The 18243-nt window shown below is 41.3% G+C and overlaps 1 protein-coding gene across 1 annotated transcript in view; it reads right to left on the bottom strand.

Moving 5' to 3' along the window:
* Positions 1 to 18243, bottom strand: part of CORIN (corin, serine peptidase) — a 1570916-nt gene that overhangs the window by 1029538 nt on the left and 523135 nt on the right. The window contains exon 4 of the mRNA XM_085642146.1: positions 9209 to 9419. Coding sequence (XP_085498272.1) covers positions 9209 to 9419 — 211 coding nt within the window. The remainder of the gene's footprint in view (positions 1 to 9208; positions 9420 to 18243) is intronic.

Raw genomic sequence — 18243 nt, 5'->3', positions numbered from 1 at the left:
ATAGGCATACCGATGCTTTATTCGTCCCTGCTGCCCCTTCCGTATCACTCAGTCATAAAGGTGAATCAAGAACTAGGCTGTAGACAGTTATTACAGAAGACCAAGATGCAAACATGGAGGGACCTCTACTTAGACGGGACTTTCCGAACTCAGAAACACATTTTCAGAGGCATAGACCCATAGCTTTATTCCTATATTTTAGAATACGACAAAGCGTTTGAGCAGCTACACCTTACTTTCCACAAGAACTCCCCCCTGTGTCCCCATTACATACTCTACTACAGTCCACTGAACCCACACACATTGTCTCTCGCCTATATCATAATGTACAAACCTCCCTCGAGTAAACCAGGTAAGGTTGCACGCACAATGGGAGGTAGAACTAACTACGAGTCAGTCTCCTAGACAAGCAATGGGAATACTGTTATAAGCAGATAGGACAAATCTCTGCTAATAGCCGATTACACATAATTGAGTATAAATTAATCCACCGCATCCACAGCATGTACAATACACCAGTAAGTTTGCACAAATTCCATCTGCGAGTTACGGGTGCGGGTGTGAACAAGCCAACTTTTTACACCAGGTTTGGTAATGTGACAGGATTAATCAATATTTGCAACAGGTATTTAATGTTATGGTTCAAATGACAGAATCTCCAAGACAGGCCTCTCCCCTTATAGCCATATTAGTATACACTGCGGGAATTGAAACAGCTTATAGGAAATACGTAGCACTGGGATTTCTCCGAGTTAAAGGAAAGGTGACCTGCAGGTGGGGGCAGGGAAGAGCCCCTAAATTTTAGGAATGGCTCCAAGACTTAATGTTCTGGCAAGAACAAACATTAACATATGCAGAACTGCTCCCACCAACATCCAAACAGAAGGATATATGGAACCTCTTAAAAACATACCTACTCAACAATCCGCTACAAACACAAGCTAACCAACACAATAACCATAGAGGGCACTAGATTAACTAAATATGCAGGTCAGATGAGATACCATATCCCTATCCTCAATGCCAGCACACACCAGGATACGAGGCAATGAGTACTTACCGGCGAGACATGAGTGATTGAGGGAGGGAAGTGTTTGCAACAAACTAGGACGAGAAATGTCAGGAAACACTGAATGTCTTGAAGATTTTGCTAGATCTGAATATAAATGAGTATTGTACTTATATGATTGTGATTTATGAATGGCACACAAATCATTATACGAAACCTGTACTCATGTTACTGTTATGCATGGAAATTGAATGAAAAGATTTTGTTTTTAAATACAATAGGTTTAGCTGTTGAAAGGCATTAGGTGACTTTTTAGCTTTGATAATTCTTGGTGGCAAAAAAATCTCAAATCAAACCCCAGCATAATGATTTATGGATGTGCATGTGTCACCAACCATGTGCCCGCATAGGTCGTGACTTGGCAGCCATTTTGACTTTTGGCCTAATCGTAATCAGACATACACACATGCATCATCACATGGTGGGCATTTTGGCTTTTTATTTAACTTACTAGTCCCACTTAGTTGTCGCCCAAACAAATAGGTGCGCAAAAGCACATTTAGAAGGAGCGGCCCAGTAGCAAATTGGAGCAGATGGTCCAGTCTAAAAGGTTTTAAAAAATGAAATAAAAAAAAAACAATGAGATAGGCGGGACAGAGACGAAACAGAGGAGACGGGATGGAAAACCAAGCAGAGAGCAGTGAGGGACGGGAGAGAAACAGAGGAGCGGTGGGGGCGGGTTACTAAGATAAAAACAAGCAGGGAGGAGTGGGGGAAGGAATTAATGAACTTGGGGCAATACAGAGAGCAAAGCAAAGGGATGCAAAGGGGACGTAGCACACAAGAGAGAGGGGCTGAGGGCTGAAAGCAAAAGAAGAAAATAGTCCACTGAATGTAAGCAGTGATAGGATACAAGTCATCTATTTAAAAGAACGGTCAAGACGTTGTGCTTCAGTGGAGGGGCAAATACAAAAAGAGGAAGGAAATCCATTCAATAGCAATCAAGCACATTTGATTGATAAGAAAGCTAACCAAATGACAAGGAATTAACTGACCCAAAGCCCACTGTAAATATGTCATGTTCACAACAAGGTGTCGGTAGGTAAGACCTAAAACAATAGCCCCTTGGTACCTTTATTTGGAGAAATTACAGAAGTAAGCTACCAGAAAGGCTGTCCCCTGCACAGTAGAATCTCTGATAACCATTTGGTCCTTTCTATTACGACTTATTCCTCCATATGTATCAAGCGGGAGCTCTTCCATGCTTGCTGCATCAACAGGAGTGTGCAGAACGGATCTGTGGAAAACATATTGCTGGATGGGGTATATCCAAATTCCTGATGCATGTTTTTTGATGTGAAAACACAAAAAAATGTTAAACAGGGATTGAATCAGAGCATTTCTGAAAATATATTCACAAATTGGGAGGAAAAGCAGGGGGTGTGCTGGCCCCTTTAAAGTGTTGCCTATAAACTGAAGACCTGGGGCTGGGACTTATAAAGATTAGATGTTTCCCATGCATACTGAATTCTTGACACCGATACTATTGTTTTAGATCATTTTGTAGAGGGCTTGCAGAGACTGTTAGAGTTGTAATGTTATCACCAGCAAAATAATCTAGCGGTTGATATTGCAAAAACAAAAGTTTGGATTTTTGGACATAGATGAATTAAGTCTGGAAAATGATGTGCTGGATGAAGCACTGGTCATTTTACAATAGCATAGATGTTTGGCTGGGTGAGATAACAAGACCGAAATGTCATTTACTAAAACTTACAATCAGGGCAGCAACAGTAAACGACCCCCTAAAAAATTCTCACACACATCCTAAAACGATATTTGCAGTAACAATAGCAAAACTGATGCCTATCTTAACCTATGGCAAATGACTAAGGAGTCTCTTATAGGAAGAACGCAATGGTTAAATATAGCACAATGTTACGATTTGAGAGGTTATTTTTTTTTAATCAACCTTGCTTCTCGAAACAATCCCTGATTTATCTGGAATTTAGTTTGGTGTGTCACTCACTGGAGTTGAAGACCCAGTTTTTTTAATGTAGTGTTTCAGAACGTGTTGAGTAAGTGACATCTTTGATATGAATAAAATCTTGCAAAGAGCAGACAGGCAAGCAGCTACATGGGATATTGATGTCATTTGTTTTAACAGTAAAGAAAACAGGTATAACCGAGGAGTTTGAGAAAGAAACGTACACGTCATGGACAGCTATATTCAAGCATAAGCCTGGCGGTGCCTATAAACTTTTGATTTACTAAAGTTTATCAAGAGGAAAATAAGTATCATTTGAATCAACATGTTGCATTATCTCACCTCGCTAATTAGATGTAACAATATGTACAAGTTTCTGTGTATAACATGTCTTCCTCTCCCAAAAGGAGAGTTTAGGAAGCCATCGACTGCCATTTTCAAATTAGCTGTGAAATGCGGCGTCTGCAGGCTCTAGACAATCTACCCCACATACCGTGCATGAGCTGGAGGCTAAATCCAGAGCAGTTATATTTCTTTATGATTTTATGCAAAGAATTTGGGGTGCCAACAGTAGACGTGGAAGAGCAAACATGACCACATAACGGGTTAGTGTGTACCCATAAGAGAAATGTTAGATCATAAGGTGACGGAGGGATAAACGAGCCTGCAAACACCTTATGCTGATAATCTTGCCCTAGCAGACAGCCTCTCAGGAAAACAAAGTTACCTGTGCTGCTGAATGAAATAATAGTTCTGCCACAGCTAGGGGTGTCGCTTACGGTCTGTAAAATGCGACCAGAGCCCTAAATATGCAGGTGTTGTATTTTACAGCTCTTAGCATAGCTCGGGGTGCAGGCATACAATTAATATGGGGAAGCAGGTCAGCGGGGAGGTACGGTAGTTACAGTCCAGGGCTTTGTTTGTATGCCCAGCTATGAAACAATGCTTGTTCCTCTGAACTTCAATGGAGGGCATCACACAGCGTGGATGTATAGTTGCATTACTGGTAACATGCCTTGATTTCCTGTAGTAAAGAAAGAGGCACGTTCACACTTCTGTTTTCAGCGTGGCCGATACCCTCATTGAAAGAAAGAAGTCTGGGCATTCCCCACCTTACTGTGTAACATTAGAGCTTTGCAGGCATGGCTTTTTTTTTGGGGGGGGGGGGGGGGGGGGGAGGGGGGGAGCAGTGGAGCTGTAGCACAAAAACACCTTTCTATCTCTGAGGACCTATGAGCCACCGTCCCTTCAACTAAGAAAGCACGTGTCATGGGGCACTGACAGTGTGGCAGAGTCTGAACTGCGCAAGCGCTACGCCTCGCGCACATGTCTTCATATAACAGAAGAGGCCGCACTTTCACCCTCAAGGTGCCACCACAAGCCCCGATAAGGTGGAAAATATATAGAATTATAAACAGATACCCAACTGTGATGTTGCAAAGTAAAATACTACTTACCTGCAACAGTCAGGTATGCTAGTATCGATTTGACAGCCTGAGACAGACAAAGACAAGGCTGCGGATAATAATAAAGGATCTAAATCAGAATGAAAAATGGGCTAAAACTGCATATGTAGCACAAGAAATGTATCACAAAAACAATGGAAGCTTTACAGGTCCTCAATAGCCAATAAGAGAGACCCAACAAACATATCGTACGATTATTCTGAAACGATCTGAACCATAACGGACAAATGCCATAGCCAGGTGTCTGAGGCTGTTGAAAAAGGCATAAAACATGATGTCCTAGACAGCAAGCAAAGAGCGGCCTAATAGCAGAAAGGCGGATCCCTCAAGAGAAGGAAGGCGTACTTTACAGAAAGGCTGCTGCCGGCATTTCCAGTCTGTCCGATGCATGGAGATCACCAGCCTGAGGAACGCCTGTCTAAATGCGATGACTAGTGGGATGTGGGATGACGGCATGGCAACATGACACAGCTCAGACTGATAGGAATTGAAGTTGCATTTATAGTGCGATCTTCGCTTCTCAGTATAAGGAAAAAGCATGCAGTTCATACATAAATCAGGAACCAGGGAATCTACCATAAAAGGTTCCAACATTGATTTAATTCACCACTAGACGGGTGAGAAAAAAGTTTGACAAAAAACGATCACCTGTTATCAACAAGCATTTGCAATGCAATAGGTCTCGCATTTACGCGAGTTTAAGCTATTGGCATTGTAAATGACTATGCCTTTTATTTATGGTTCAAAAACCAAAACATAAATAAAAGGCATTGTCATTTGCAGTGCCAATAGCTCAGACTTGCGTAAATGCGAGACCTGTTGCATTGCAAATGCTTGTTGTTCATGCTGGTGGGGAGCTATCTGCAGCCTCACACCTAGAAGCAAGTGTGATGGAGGGAAACAAAGGCACCCCGCTTTTGTACGGCTTCACAGGTGCTTAAGAAGAAGAAACCATGGTTTGGAAGGAAGGGCTTTCCTTTTCTACCTCCTTTCTCTTAGAGGTGCTCTTGCCCTGCAAGAATGTCATATGTATCTGTCTGCATGAGTAATTACACCAATAAACATTTATATGGAAATTACTCCGTTTTCTCTCTTATTTTTATTTTTACTCGGCCCGAGGCAGGGTGTCAGAGCGCTTTAATTGCAGCTCTTTCTTTCTTCCTCCACGGACAAACCTGCTTGCTGGTATGGACTAGCAGTAGCATATCAGTCGTCCAGACTACGCTTTCATCTTTCCTTGCTATTTTCTTGAGTCACTTCCAAGTAGCAGCATTCAGGTGCAGCCATACTAGTGGTGGTTAGGTGTGAGCTACACTTTTGAGAGGGTGTAATGTAAGCTGCATAGCTGTCGAATTAGTGAGCTGGAAACTGATTAGAGTCTTGGAGTCGGCTCTCCCCTTTGCCTCCAAAAAATATGAAATCAAATTAAACATTGGAAAAACAACTACAAATGCCTTTCATACTGGATATTTTATTCTAGTCTGATTGGCGTTTGTAATTTTGTTTCTATTGTTTAATTTGTTCTGATGGCATATTTGCCATCCAAAGTCTGGGTGTCAGCTTTCCTACGTGTACTGAGAAACCCACAGCTGCATTTGACCACGGAGGGTGGGGTGGGGGGGCTCCTATCGCGAAGATGAAAGGGGGAAAGCCAGAAATATAGAGGCAACAACGGAAAGGAAAAATAAGGCAGCCATAATATAAATGCCATGCAAAACATGAAGCACAGCGTCCATGAAGCGGACGCCATGCTGATTGACGAGCGGAGAGAAAGCAAAAAAAAAAAGAAAGCAGCAGGAATGAAAATGTATTAAAACAAGACCTCGCCTCGTGTTTTTTTCCCCAGCGAGACGCCACAAAATACTGAGCGAGGGCACATATCTGAATGTGATGCCCAGCTAGCGTAAGACGCCCCACTAAAGCACAAATAAGAGGAAGGAAGGGGGAGCCTGGCTACTCACAGGAGGCAGAGGGCATAGGCCCCGGTGACACTCTCACTGTCCCGCACCGCTCGTGCTGGGGAGGGTGCCTGCCGGTGCTCCGCAGGCCATGGCACCGGGCGGGTGCCACGAAGAAAGGCACAGCTGACTGGACTTCCTCCAGAAAAGACAGAACCACCGAACCGTTATTCCAAATATTTGCAATGCAATAGGCCTCGCATTTAAATGCGAGACCTATGGCATTGGAAACAAGTGCTGACATTATCTCGGCTGCTTTGCCTAATGGAGTAACTAAATAAAGAAAATAGAAAGGGGCCAATAGCCATGGGAGGATACAAATGACAACATGGCCGTACTGAGGAGGGACTAACAAGCCTTTTAAGGAATCAGACGCCAGCAATTATGAAGGACAAAGACACAAGCCAATGACAAATGTGGGCGGGGCTTCTCCTCCTTACAGTACCTACAACAGATCGCCAGAGCAGCGCTTGTGCGCTGGTTCAGGCTCGACCTAAAAAAGGAAGAGAAAGTGGGATTTAGTATGAAATCCACCTTTGGAGGCATGGGAATTGTAGGGTCGGACTGGGACAAAAAAATAGGCCCTGGCACCAAGATAAAAACGGTCCCCCTTTAGCAAACAAGATGGCGATAAAAGTGGCCCACATTTGGAAATCAGTCCAGTTTTGAACTTGTAAAGAGACGCTCTATGATTATTTTGCAAGCTATGAGAGACAGTATGTATTTGTGTTTGCTGCTGGCAATATTTGTAATGATAGCAGGGAAATCAACAGTTAAAACCATCCCACCAAGCCAACAAATAGACCACAAACTTCTAAAACACAAGCCTACATACTGATCGGTGAGACCCGTGAGACCAGCCCCTCCGGCACTGCCAAACTGCCCTATAGGCAAGTCAGACCCTGACGTTTTTGAAACAGCCACCCTACTTACATTCACAAGCCGCCCTCTCACTCTCTGCTAATTTCACAATGGCCCATATGTAGGAAAGGGTTTCCCATTCTGCGTCAATGGGAAAACATGTTAGTACTTATGGGTCTAAGTCCCACCAGATGAGTACGTTAGTCAAAGTCATGTCTTCCTCCTACCCATGCCACTTGCCACTCACCAAGAGTACTATGGGATGAACCACAGGAAGCAAAACACTAAGAGGTGTATAAAATTCCTTCTGTATGCTAAGCAGATGTATGCAGAAGCATGTTCTACATATTGGCATCAGTCAACGGGTCAGTGTTAAAGGCTTCATTGCCTGCAGATATTTTCTGAACGGAAGCGGCTTTCGAAATATAGAAGGAACTCATTCTTACTCGGCTATCTTGAGCTTTTTTAATTGTTTTTAGGAGTAAAATATTAGAGTACTATACGAATAGGCAATGCAGGAATATGCATCTGCCTGTCTACCTGTTTTCACCCAAACATGCCTGTTCGCAATCGATCATATCATCGGCATTTCTGTCTCTGTGGCATTCTGTTGTATTTGTCTGAAATTGTCATTTTTCCCTCCATATATCTGATTTTCTATCTATTCATCTTTTTGCATCACTTTCTTTTTACCTGGTTGTCCGTTCATTGGTCTGTTTGCTGCCAGTCAGTTTTTTTTATCTGTCCCTCTATTTGTCTGTCTTTCCTAATAAAGCATCTTTCTCAATGTACCCTGCATGTTCTTCTGACTATCTCTCAATCTTTTTGTCTATTCTTGTATATAATACTCTTGACGGTCCCTGCATCATCCATCCACACAATCACTCACCCATTCAAATTCATCCATCCATCCATGTATTCATCATGTATACTTGCATCTGTCGCTGTCTCTTAATTTTCTGATTAAATCTCTCTCCTTCCCTCTCGTTATATCTTTCTATTTCTATATATCACTCTAAGCCTAATTCACAAAGCACTTTCTATGAATACTTTTGTCTTGCTTCTCACTTCAGACTGGGCCTCTAAAGTCTCTTCGACTAACCCTATTAATTATAATACCATCACGTGTGTATTTTCAAATACATCATTGTTTTGTTGTGTGATGCGGCATTAGAAATGTCCCACTAACTTTCAGTATGGGTGACTGACTATCCAATTGCTATTCTGAAACATTTAGAAGTAAAAGCAGATTCGATCAGGCTAAATTTGAAATAGCAATAACAAGTCTTGTTTGAGGGAATTGGTTTGGCTTTTAAGTGAAAGTGCTGCTTTACAAAAAAATGGTTCTATCAGTTTGGTGAAATGATGCTTGTGCTGTAGCTGAGTGTAAGTGGATGAGATGCCGGAGACTGTGATGATTCAGCATAGATGACGACAGAACAAGAAGAGCAGGACGAATTTGAACAAAAGATGGCTCAGGTAAATTTACTCAATTTCCACTAAGTGACATTTTTTTTAAAATATAGGTTTACTTTTAAAACCATGAATTTCACAGTGTCCTATAAAGCTTACAAATGTCTGGGGAGGGACAAATTTGGCTTACTTGTTATTACAAAGATGCTTTTGGCTTCTCTAATAGATTATTGTTAATTTGACTAAAGGGATTAGTGGATCACATATTGTAAACCTCTACAAAAATCCAAGTTTCACTTATCCAGTCATTTTAACTGGTGCCACACTACTTTTTAAGGAAAACTGCTGTTGTCAGTATTGCTTGGCAACCTACAGCGGATGTGTTCGATGGCAGTAATTTGTAGCTCGGAGCTCATATGTTTAGCTTAGTTTAGAGTCGCTTCACTCTGATTAGATATTCATAGCGGGACATTGCAATGATTGGTTGCAACCACTGATTCTGGTTCCCAAGTACCTGTCATCGCCGTCACTGATGCACCTCGGCAGAGCCAGGCTGCAGCCAAACATCATGATGTGCTGATAGCAGCTCAGGCGGTGGAGATAGCTGAAGAACTTCAGAAACTTCTCCGTTTCACTGCTCCTCAGCATGGAGAGCACGGACACTCGCGTGGTCAGGTTGTACGGCAGCACTTGGCAATGGCTGTTAGTGATGTCAATGCAGGAACCTGTAAAATTAACAGAAATGATTATTTGGAGATGGGAACTATTTACAGATTTCTGCAAAAGGGGTGACATGTACCATGGGTTGATTTGCATAAATACACACACAAGGTGTCTGGTCACAGGGCTTTGCAATTCAGCACAGTATACTTAGCATCTTGAAGTAGATGCATTTGGAAAGCAATTCATGAAACCCATTGCTCTCATCATAAACATGTTGGCTAACCTCTTGTTGCTAACAAGAATTGGCAATGCCACGCTCTGACTTTCATTCATCCACTGACCCAGCCACAACAAAAAGACACACTAACTCAACAAGTAAATGGAAGATGAAACAATAAAAGTAGAAAAAAGGACACATGCCACCATCTAAACATGACGGGCATGTGCTTGCAATACAAAAATATCATTCAACATAGCAGCGTATAGGCGTCTTGAAATGGTATTGTACTTGCCAACTATCTTCGAATAGTAAAATGTATAGCATATCACTGTTGCACTGATCAACAGCAGCAACCACAATTTTGGAAGGAGTGCAGCTATAGTGGCAGCCCACATTTCTCAGAATTCAACATATTGGGTCATAGGATATGGTTGCCTACCTCATTGACCCGCTGTCCAGGATACAAACATAGCACAATTAATTCAATGATGGAGAGCCAGCTGCAACAATCTTTACAATTAATACGTAGGTTAAGTCCTAGTGAGTGGATCCTGAGAATAAAGTTGATGTCATGTGCATTTTACAAAAATTATGGTGGCCAATCATTCAATTCCATTGTTAAAATCCTTTTTTTTCTTTCAACAATGTAGCACGGAAGCCATCAACGACCAACAGAATACTTCTACACATGATGGATATCTTGCAGTGGTAAAACAATGAGCAAATGTGGACAGTACCATTCTGAGAGGGTCACAGTTAGAATAGTGGCCTCAGCGGATGATAAAGAGCTGCAAGCGAATAATTCAGTAGGAGCTGTATGGGGAGCAGAGCCAGAGCCCTCTCTCAAAAGGCATACAATTACAATCATATCCGAAATTACACTTGCCAAAACAATATACAAACCTTCCTAAAATAGCATAACAAGGTTTCTTAGAGTGCTAATCTCCTGCCTGAGGGTTTGTCACAGGGTGTAACCAACACCAACGTTCTTGCATTCTGTGATCATTTGTGACAGTCCTAACAACAATATACACGTCTGAAATCTTTAACACAGTATAATGACAAATCACCAGTAAACATTAACATGTTCTTTTTACAGTAAATAAGTCATGTATATTGCATTTGCCATAACAGACAGATGGAGCCTTCAGCCTTGATACATGGCTAGTCACCATGACCACCTCAGCGTGCCATACCAGCTCTCTATTTCACCCCAAGCGCACAACCTCTGCACAATCAAAGGTTTTACTCAAGAAAGCCAACATTTGTGCTTAGCCAAACCCCCACTGTCATTAGTGGTTCGTAAAACTCTTTTTCTTTTGACCACATAAGCAGCTATCAATCCAGAGCTAACAAGAATTGGCAAAGTTAATAGTAAAGTGCAATGTGGGTGCTGAGCTATGGCTGTGCCAGTGTTTGGTTGTATAGTATTTTTACATGAAAGTAAAAGAAAAAAACATTTGAAAAATACTAGCAGAAAAGCAAATACATATCTTATTGTATCTCAAACCTGTATGCTGAATTCAATGATTACAATCTTTAATCATGGCATTCTTTATTGTTCTATAAGGGAGTGTCAGACAGCGAAGACAAACACTTGCCAAGGTCTAATTTTCTTTCTACAGTATTCAGCCATTTAGTCATCTTTAGTACCCTAAGGAGCATATTTATGTGGCTAAGAGAAAGAGTCATTCCAAGTACACCTTGTGCCTCCGATTCCAGTAGAAAGAGTGCAGCAAATGGCCCTTCCCCGGCACCATATCAGCATTTGTGTGGCAATGTTTGTGCTTTTATGCAATATATGGAATGCAAGACCCAAAATAAAACCAATCTATACAGTCGGTTCTTCAGCTACACTCCATAAAATATCCATGTTGCTGTGTATATAAAGACAACCAGGGAATGGTCGGGATAAACACAGAGTGAGTGGCATTATTTAGGAGGAGAAGCAGCACACAACGAAAAGTGGTAGAATGCATATGAACTCCTGTGGATTGTTGATTGAAAAAGACAAAAAGTAGTTCCCTAAATGTGAGCAGTGGAAAGATACACATCATCCGATCAAAAGGATCGTAAAGAGGCAATTTTCCAGGTGAGGGACATACACAAGAGGAAGGCAATTGAATAAAAAGCACGCAAATTAGAATCACAAAAAAGCTAACCAATGGTATACACTGGACGGGCTCTAAGCGCTCTGTAAGGCCACACTAGGGCACACGTAACCAGGTTTCATTGATTAGCACAGCGCTGAAGTAATTAGTTCAAGCGTGACATCTGCTAGACACACCTTACCTCCATTCAATTGTGTAATCCAACATAGGAAGGCACTGTGGCTAGTGTGCCGCTCCTTTAATTCGTCAACACGGCATGACTAATTTGTTCACGTTTATCAGAATTTCTATCTGTCTTGATGTGATGGCTATTGAGCACACCTTCCCTCCCTCAATCAGTCATATAGAGGAGCCTGAAGCATGAAGACTCCTAGCACCGCGTGCCTTAAGCAAGTTCCTTCTAGCTCTGTTGAAAGGAACCAGGGTCACAGCCAGCTGTAGCACCCCTGGAAGCTGTCGTCTGGATAAATGCAAAATTGATGTCACATCCATAGAATACCTAGGACATGCCATTTCAGGAGAAGGAGTAAAACCAAAGTACAACTTAGTTGATTCAGTCAGGCTATCCTCACTTCTCCCAAGCAAAAAATCTGTTAAGAATACCTCAAGGAATTTTCTGATCTAGTTCATCTGTTAAAATCCTTACATAAGAAGGGAATTTCTTTTGAATGGAACCCTAAATGTCAAGAGCCCTTTACCAAAATAAAAAATGCCTTCTTTAATTCCCCAAATATAGGGAACCTCAATGTAAAATCCAAGACTTTACTCACCACGTATGCCAGTAACAAGGACCTTGGTGCCGCACTGTCACGAATTTCCGAACGTAAGGAAAGAATTGTAGCTTTTGCCTCAAGGGTGCAGAATAAATTCTATTTGTGGGGCCTACCTTTCACAGTGAGAACAGAGCATAAACCCCTAGTATCTGTATTTTACACAACAAGAATGTAAGAAAAAACACCGGAAGCACATCTAAATGAGTCTTAGGCTTGCAAGGATTCAGTTTACAAGTTGAATATATTTCAGGGGCAAAGAACCACATTGCTGATTGCCTTTCTCGTATTCCTCTAAATAGTTGTGCACCACAAGTAAGCATACCAGAGGAAGCTGTTTTAACCCCTTCCCTGCTCATGACGGAACCGTTCCGTCATGAGCCACGGTTGGCGTGTGCTCATGACGGAACGGTTCCGTCATGACAATCCTGTTGGCGGCCGCTCCGCCTCCGCGGCGCTGTTTCCCCGCCTGTGCGAGGGGACAACGCAAATGGGCGGAGTCATGACGGAACCGTTCCGTCATGAGCACAGCTCAACTGTGGCTCATGACGGAGCGGCTCCGTCATGAGCACAGGCCCACCGCGCTGCCCCCCTGCCACCCCCAGCGCTGCAGCGGAATGTCCGCAGCAGCGAAGGGGTTAACAGTCTTTCTCCATGTCATTATTAGAGAAGAGTGGGAACAATTCATGGAGAAAGACAAAAACTTGAAATGTGTCAAGCACAAAATAATGACTGGGTGGCTGGAACGGTGTAAAGAGTAACCTGATGCACTTCAACCTTTTTGGAATGTGAGATATGAGATCTCCATGACTGGTGAACTCTTCTTCAAATCAGATAATATAATTCGCCCTGTGGACATGCATGAACGTATAGTTGAAATTTCCCATGAGGCAAGTCTGTAAGAACATGACAAAAAGCAAGATCAGATCTGAGTATTTTTTCCTAACATGTATTCAATGGTAGAAAAAAAAGTACTAGATTGTTATGCTTGCAGTGCCAGCAACAAATCTAAATCCACACACAAAGCTCCTCTTTCTCCAGCAGACGTTTCCTCAAAACCCTGGGACAAGCTACATTTGGACATTATGGGGCCAATCAATTTACCCAAAGTTTTCAAAAATGTTATGTTTGTCTTGGCGGGCTATCATTCTCATTGGGTCACCACCCTTTCAGTTAACAGTATTAACACATTTGCTCTGATAACATTTTTGAAGGATACGTTTGCAGAAGAAGGTGTTCCCAGCACCACAGTCACCGACAATGGATTTTAATTTTATTCAGTGGTAATTACACATAAAAAAAACAACGTTTATATATACCTCAAATAAAACGTCTTCGGATCGTCCTGTAGCAAACGGTCTTTTAGAGAGAATTAACAGGTTGTTGAATGAAATGATTTAGTACGCAAGAACAGTGGGTGATTCAGTTTATAAGTCTGTGAGAGAAAAGTTGTGGTCATATCACACAACAACTAAAAATGTCTCAGGTGTCTCACCTTTTGCTTCACTTGAAGGTATGAAACCAGGATCACCTACACTGAATTGGTTAATTGGTGGTAAGCAGATATGGGTTAACAGGGTGTAAGTAGTTGACAAAGTGAGACAACATGAGAACAATTACAAAAATTGGTATGACAACAAATAGAGAAGTGTACATAGAAATTGGAAAGTTGGACAGTGGGTTGTTATTAAGAAACAAATTACATCTAGATATAAAAGTAGAACAAAATGCAGTGAGTCTGGAACAATTGCGCACCTGGTGAATGGACAGGGTAGCCAATTGCCTTGAACCACTAATTCCCACGATGGTGGACCCAAACTAGTCAATAATAAGCAAACCGTAACCAATACCGCCTCGACAGAAAGAGAATGTCGACCACCCACATGGCACACATATTTTAAAATGCAGTAATAACTCTATGGCTACCTATTGAAATTGAGATACTATTTTTTCTGCATAAGGAGATGTGATTTAAACAGTGTTAAGGTATCTTTCTTGTTTTGTCTCTTTCACCTCCTTCATCAAATAGAACGTTCCAAATGCCTAAGATGCACTTTTAGAACGTAGGTAGGTGGAGAGCACGTTTAGAATGGTTAGTAAGGTGAGAGAAAACACTCAGTTATGAACCAGATCGCAGATTAGAGGCACTTTGTACCAAAGAGAAAAAGCATGTTTTTCTCCCTTACCGAGTCTCGCAGTGTTACTACACTCACCATGCTGGTTGGTGTGATTTGTAGAAGAGTTGGAAATCTGGGGTGAGAAAAAATAACCATCATTCCGAAATAAATCCACTAGGAAGTTGTGTTTCTTGTGGTGTAGAACTAGAATGGGGAATGTGTATGGCTAAGTTGATGCTGCTGAATATAAGGCTTTACCCTTCCCTTCACAAAAGGTTTTGGGTGAATGGGCATTCCTTGCTGAAACTGGAGAAATATTGTCACCAATAGAAAAGGCTAATTGTTTGTCAACATTTGATGTGCGGCCTGTCTCCCATCAAATTTAGTTGCACCTGCAATCATGTAACGTGGCAAGTCTTCTTACACGCTTTCGGAATGTCACTACAGCCACATGATTGGCATGTGGTTTAGCATGGGTGTCAGTGGAATTAAAAACATTTTTGAAGGAATGTCTGGTGTCTGTTTTCAAAATTATATCTTAGTGCACAGAGTGGCTGAGGTCAACCATGGCTCCAGGTGACGTGGTGAATAGGGCAAAGTGAGGAAAGATAGGTTGTAAGGTGTAAAAGAGAAATTGAGGAAGATTAGGGAGGCAACTGCATTGCATGCTTGATGGGAAGAGTTGTGCCACTATTATGTCGGATGACACTACCAGAAGACTGGGTGCAGTTTATAGCCAAGTACAATTAGGTAAAGAGGTAATAATACATATTATTGTGATTGTTGTGCAAGTGAGAATTCCAGATGTGAATGGTGAGAATGTGTTGGACGAGGTAGTATATTAGCATGAAGGAGGTAAATGAGCTGGTAAAAAGGAAACAAAATTCCAATAAACAAAAAAGGAGGTAAAGTCACAATTGGCTAATCCAGATCATCGCCTAGCAATGCTACCTTGGAAATAATTATATAGCTGAAGTTTTCATTTTGGTAGATGAAAAGTTTTGAGTAAGTAATTGAAATAGGAAAAATCTGAGTAGAATTGGTTCAAAGTCAACAGACTTTTCTTTCCCCACAGCTTCCAGAAAATCATTTAATATGCAGTAAGCAGCACCAAAAAGTGGTGTGTTTCCTGCTATAAAAACCGAGAAGAGGTAAAAATACAGGTTGTCAGTTTCTCATCATTGAAATTGAGTAAAATCAACTTTTTAGCAGAAAAGGAAGCAAAACAAGGAGAAGGCTGATTGATAGATATCATAACAAATCCAGGAATTCCAAACCTCCTCATTTGGGGTCAACCTTTACAAAATCGTTAAGAAAGCAGAGGTTCTTATCCCAGACCTCATATGAAATCACAAAATACTTTATATGCTCATGAAATATATTTTTCCCATTAATAAGGTAGACTCAGGAAAATGTACCAATTCGAAGGTAGAGCATACACTTTAAGAATGGCCATCTGTATACAAATTCCTAAATTAATCTTTTGTCCAAATCTTTAATATGCCACAGAGCCTCTTTAAATTGAAACTATAAATGGTGCATAGATTGCAAACTATTGTTTTGTCTGTTTATTTAATGACATTTCACCATTTATTTGCCTATTTCTCAGCGTGTCCTTTCAAGCCCAGTCTTGGTAAAGAAACAGCCTCTGATATACTTTCTAAATCTTAATTTTTATCCAGCAATGACTATCACTGACAAAAGTAACAAGACTTATCTGCATGAATGAAAGGGCCTGATTTAAGGTTTGAAATACAATACTCCATCCTTAATGGTGTTGGAGGGCATTACCTTTGCCACCCTGATGGACTATTGTCTGCCATATTGAGAGATGACCACCGGCCAGCAGACATCTCTGTACATGACACTGTGGTTCCTTTCAATGTCCTAATAGTGAGATGGACACTCACCGTCACCTTTGACCCCCATTCAGCAAACCTTTCCAAAGGTTTTGTTTTTCAGAAAAAAACTGCCTAAGTTGGAGTCTGCTTCTGAAACAAAACAACCAAATGACTTTCACACCTTAGGAGTTTTCTCCCAGTATGCTGAGGACTTCTTTTTTTCTGTTCTTCACCCCTAGATTCCTCCTAGAAGTGAAACACAGAAAATAAAAGACATTACACTGTCGACCCAAAATAGGGAGGGCTGTGTAATTGCCTCCCCCTAACGTGCGCGAGCGTAATTCTGATTGGTGGTTACATGTCAGTCAACGTTCGAATCGGTCGAAATCAGGAAGTGTCGGCCGCCATTTTGTTTGTTTTGAGTGCGAGAGTGAAAAAGGAAGGTGGCGAACGTGAAAAGGGGGCAGGGTAGAGAGTTCCTGACCCCCTAGCCTTTGTCAGGGGGTCCCCGAAGGACCCCGAAGGCAGATTTTTTTTTAAATGTTTTTTTAAAAAAAATCGCGGGGTGCACGCACCGTGCGCGCACGGTAAAAAACCATTAAAAAAAATAATAATTTTAATACGTAGTTTATTGTAAAATAAATATATAAAAAATATAATAATAAATACATAACTTAGCATTTAAAAAACCGTACAAATTCACTGAAAAAAACATAGGTTTCACACACGTTATAGTTAGGAATTAGCATTTAAAAAACCATGCAAATTCACTGAAAAAACCATAGGTTTCGCACATGTTATAGTTAGGTGGACATTTCACTCGTAATTTCGTGAACCCCCTGACGAACGCTAGGGGGTCTGCAACTCTCTTCGTTGCCCCCTTTTCATGTTATCAACCTTTTTTTTTCAGTGCGAGAGACAGAAAATGGCGGCCGATACTTCCTGGTTTCGACCGATTCGAATGTTTACTTTGATCTAACAACCAATCAGAATCGCGCTCGCGCACGGCACCGTACGCGTACGGTAAGCTTACCGTAAGCGCACGGAGCGCGCTTACAGATATATATATTGATTTAAATGCTATTTTCTCAGGAACTACTGAACAGATTTACACCAGACCTGCAAAAGGCACTTCCTTGACCTTAGGGCTACCTCTCTGCCAAATTACAAGTAATTCTGTTCAGCCGTTCGGGCTGTAGCTGTGTCTAAAGGTCCTATGGAAAAATGCATGGGGAAAACACGTTTTGGGACCCCCCTTTTTTCTCAGCCCCCGCTTGACGAATCACCCCGAGACTTTCAGGGTAGGAGCGGAGCATAGCGCCCCATAAGTTTTGAAAATTTCGCGAGGATTCGTCAACCGGTGCCAAAGTTATTCAAAATAGAATTTTCAGATTTCCTATGGAAACACGGTCCTAACTATAACTATCTACTGGCGACCGCCAGTAGATAATATATATATATATATTATATATATCTATATTCACTGAAAAAACCATTGGTTTCACACATGTTATAGTTAGCTGGACATTTCACTCGTAAAAAAACCATTGAAATTCCCCCGTTATAGTTAGTTCAGCTAACTATAACTCGCGCGACCGCAATCCACTGCTGATGACGTCACATATTACATCACTATATTCACTAAGATACTGTTAATAAGTCAGTTATACAATTAATTTTACAAAAAAAAACATCCATTTAGACACTTATTTACCCATTTATTCTTCCATTAACCTTTAGATATACATATATAAAAAATATTTATTTTTCAGAAAAACACATATTCACTGGATGATGTCATCAGTGATGTCATCAGTGATGTCATTT

This window comes from Triturus cristatus, chromosome 2_2 (assembly GCF_964204655.1).
Source record: "Triturus cristatus chromosome 2_2, aTriCri1.1, whole genome shotgun sequence".
NCBI classification, from domain to species: domain Eukaryota; kingdom Metazoa; phylum Chordata; class Amphibia; order Caudata; family Salamandridae; genus Triturus; species Triturus cristatus.
The sequence above is the reverse complement of the archived record's forward strand: the minus strand, read 5'-3'. Positions and strand labels throughout refer to the sequence as shown.